This window comes from Opisthorchis viverrini (assembly GCF_000715545.1).
Source record: "Opisthorchis viverrini unplaced genomic scaffold opera_v5_168, whole genome shotgun sequence".
Taxonomy (NCBI): Eukaryota; Metazoa; Platyhelminthes; class Trematoda; order Opisthorchiida; family Opisthorchiidae; genus Opisthorchis; species Opisthorchis viverrini.
This window is the reverse complement of record NW_008751823.1, coordinates 23842-26707: the sequence shown is the minus strand read 5'-3', so window position 1 is coordinate 26707 and position 2866 is coordinate 23842. Positions and strand designations below refer to the sequence as shown.

The 2866-nt window shown below is 48.8% G+C and overlaps 1 protein-coding gene across 1 annotated transcript in view; it reads right to left on the bottom strand.

Annotated features, from left to right (window-relative positions):
• Nucleotides 1-2183: 2183 nt before the first annotated feature.
• Nucleotides 2184-2866, bottom strand: part of T265_07318 (hypothetical protein) — a gene marked incomplete at both ends in the record, with an annotated part of 2465 nt that continues 1782 nt past the window's right edge. Inside the window, 3 exons of the mRNA XM_009172810.1 lie at nt 2184-2348; nt 2408-2565; nt 2590-2710. Coding sequence (XP_009171074.1) covers nt 2184-2348; nt 2408-2565; nt 2590-2710 — 444 coding nt within the window. The remainder of the gene's footprint in view (nt 2349-2407; nt 2566-2589; nt 2711-2866) is intronic.

Below are 2866 nucleotides of genomic sequence, written 5' to 3'. Positions count from 1 at the left end.
TCTGTCAGTTAGAGTTGATTCGACAGCACGAGCCACTAGAGAGAGCTGGTAATCCGGTATGTGAAAGGGCTGTTCACAGCAGATCAGGGGAAAGTTCCAATGTGTGTTTACGGCAAATTCGTCATATAAACGCAGAACTATACTATTACCCCCAGCAGAACGGCTTCCGCAGTGGGCAGCGTTTGCGTGGGAGAATGATGTAAGCTTTTGGCAGGGAACAATAACATGATAGAGGCTGACAGCGGCTACTCCAAGGGTTGTCCATCACAGTCTTCTTCATTGTCAATGTAACGGGCGAGCGGTATCTTCGAGTGACACGTAATACCGGAACCAACGGTTGGTAAACAAAGTCGGAGCCTGGTTTCTATACGGCACTATTAGTGTGAGACAAGTTCGCAGATTATACAAACCTCGACAGTAGATACGCGTCCAAAACAAACGGTCCACAGCACAAACCAAGGGAGCAAACAGGCTCCCGCGTGCGACAGTCACACGTGCAAAGTTGGCTACAAATGGCCAGATGAAAACGAGGCCAAATGGTAAGGACAAACAAACGTCAGTTCATATATAGACACCGAACACAAAACAGGGGCGGGGGCTACAAACGGAGACAAAATAAACGAAGGGAATTTCATTGTCAGCGTAATAGAAGATACACCGCCCGCTAACTTCTCCGTGCTGATTCAGCGGACGCCCAGGATAAGCTCCATTCTAAGGTACCCCATCAGGCACCGACACGAATGGTTTGAGTCTACCCCTGCCCCAACCCGACTTCGATGGAGTACAAGCCTAATCGCGTCCCACCAGTAAACGCATCTTTCTTGTATCTCTCTTAAGAACGCAGCCCGTCGTTCTAACGTGCAGCTTTTCTTACTAAGCCATATGGGCTCGCCTCACAAGTGTCCACTACACCTAGAGGCCATTTTTCACGAGGCAGGTCTTCACCAGAGGCTGGAACCAAGTCCTCTCGTTTCATTTCTTAAGATGCTCCGAGCCTCTTGGCACGCACCTGCAACGTTGGCAGATATTCTTTTATCCAACGACGCCAGAATAGGCCAGCGAAATAATTGACCTGTTTCAAACTGGCATGATATCGCGAGGCCAAACCGTCTCGACCGAGCACCACAGGACAGCACCGAGTGAGCAACAAACTCTTTGGAGTAAGCGGCTCCAAATCGTTGCCGTCTGATGATATCGGGACTATAGGTCGGTTATTTAGAATCCGTTCCGCCCGTATAAGAAGCTTGTTCAGCTGTTCATCGGTCAAACACTGTCCCCTACATAGACATAAAAGGATAAGTCGTACTGACATGATTATACACTCATAAACACCAACACGGTGGCTAGCTGCCGTTAGATTGAAGTGCCACTGTATATCCATAGTCAAAAACGGAGCTGATATTTTGCTTGGACTCCATCGCTTCATATCATCCCGAAATTCCGTTAGCGCACCAACGAAGTTCGTACCATTATCATTGTAGTTATCGTTGGGCTTGCGACACCTACCAACGAAGCACATCAAACATTGTAGGAATGAATCAGTCGACAGGTTGCCTGCCATTTTCAAATGGACTGCTCTAGTATTCAACCAGCCAAAAATGCAGCCAAAGCGTTCTTCTTGCGAACGGCCGCGTTTGGTCTTAAAAGGTCCAAATTAGTTCCAACCAACTCACTCGAAGGGGCACCAACCCGCTTCTACGCTGTCTGCCGGCAATGGAGCCATCATTTGTGTACAGAGCTGTCCAGACCGGCGTCTGAATGAGGAAAACGCACCAGTCACTCGTGTAGCGGCGTCGATCCCAATCCATCGCTGCCGGATAGTGTCCAGGACCTGCTTTACTCCACAGTGCTCTTCCACTTCATGAAAGTGACGCACGATCAAGGAAGTAACAGCATGTCGGTTCGGAAGAAGAGCTGGATGTTTCATTGACTGACTGTGGTTCGAGTAAGTAAGTCTGCCCCCACGCACAAAGTCAAAAATCAGAGCAGGTGACAATTTTCGTTAGCTGCCGTTATGATTTCGATATCTGGAGGGCTTCGCATTCAGTACAGGAGCGTTAACCTGATGCAGCTCTTGCGCGAAGTGACTGGATTGCACGATCTTTATCAAAAATTACGTGCTTGACGGAGTTCGGGTACTCTGATAATACCGGAAGGTAGAGCTCCTTCTTCTGCTCTGCCTCTTAAGCATATTGTCGGTACCGCCGCAACCAAGCCGCGACCTTCTGTAGCTTCATCCAACAAGAAAACCGAGACATTGACGGGCACATGACGTCATTTCCCTCCGATCGGTTAACCTGTTCTACAAGGCTTTTCAGCTGGACACCATGGAGCTGCGTCAGTCGAGGCTGTGAAGGTCAGTTACTCTCTAGTTTGAGTGAAAATCTAAGTCTTATTAATCATCTACGCACTGGACCAAGGTTATATGTCCCACGAGGTGCAATTTCAGCTGGATTGTCCCCCAGTGACACGTGTCTCCATTGAGTAGGTGACGATACCTATACGGTTCTCTGCCGTGTATATTAGTGCATGCCTTAAACTTCGGAAGTGCCCGCTTTGGACGATCTGGTTAGCTGATCTCCACTCCACCTGGCCTATGATCTACAACTCCGGGATCACCAAACGGACCAAGAAAACCTGCAGTCCCATATCGGCTTCGTTCGAGCTTGTTTCCTCGACCAGGCTGAAATAAATACCGCTGCTCAATGAACTGCATACCCAAGACGAATTATCTCAAATGTTGACGTCCGTCACGGGGCTGTCCAAAAACTGAAGCATGTCAGGCCAATGATGGCACGGCACTGTCATACTCAGTTTGATAGCACACCCGCAACTGTTCCATTCCTCCCCTAAACCGTGCCCTCTT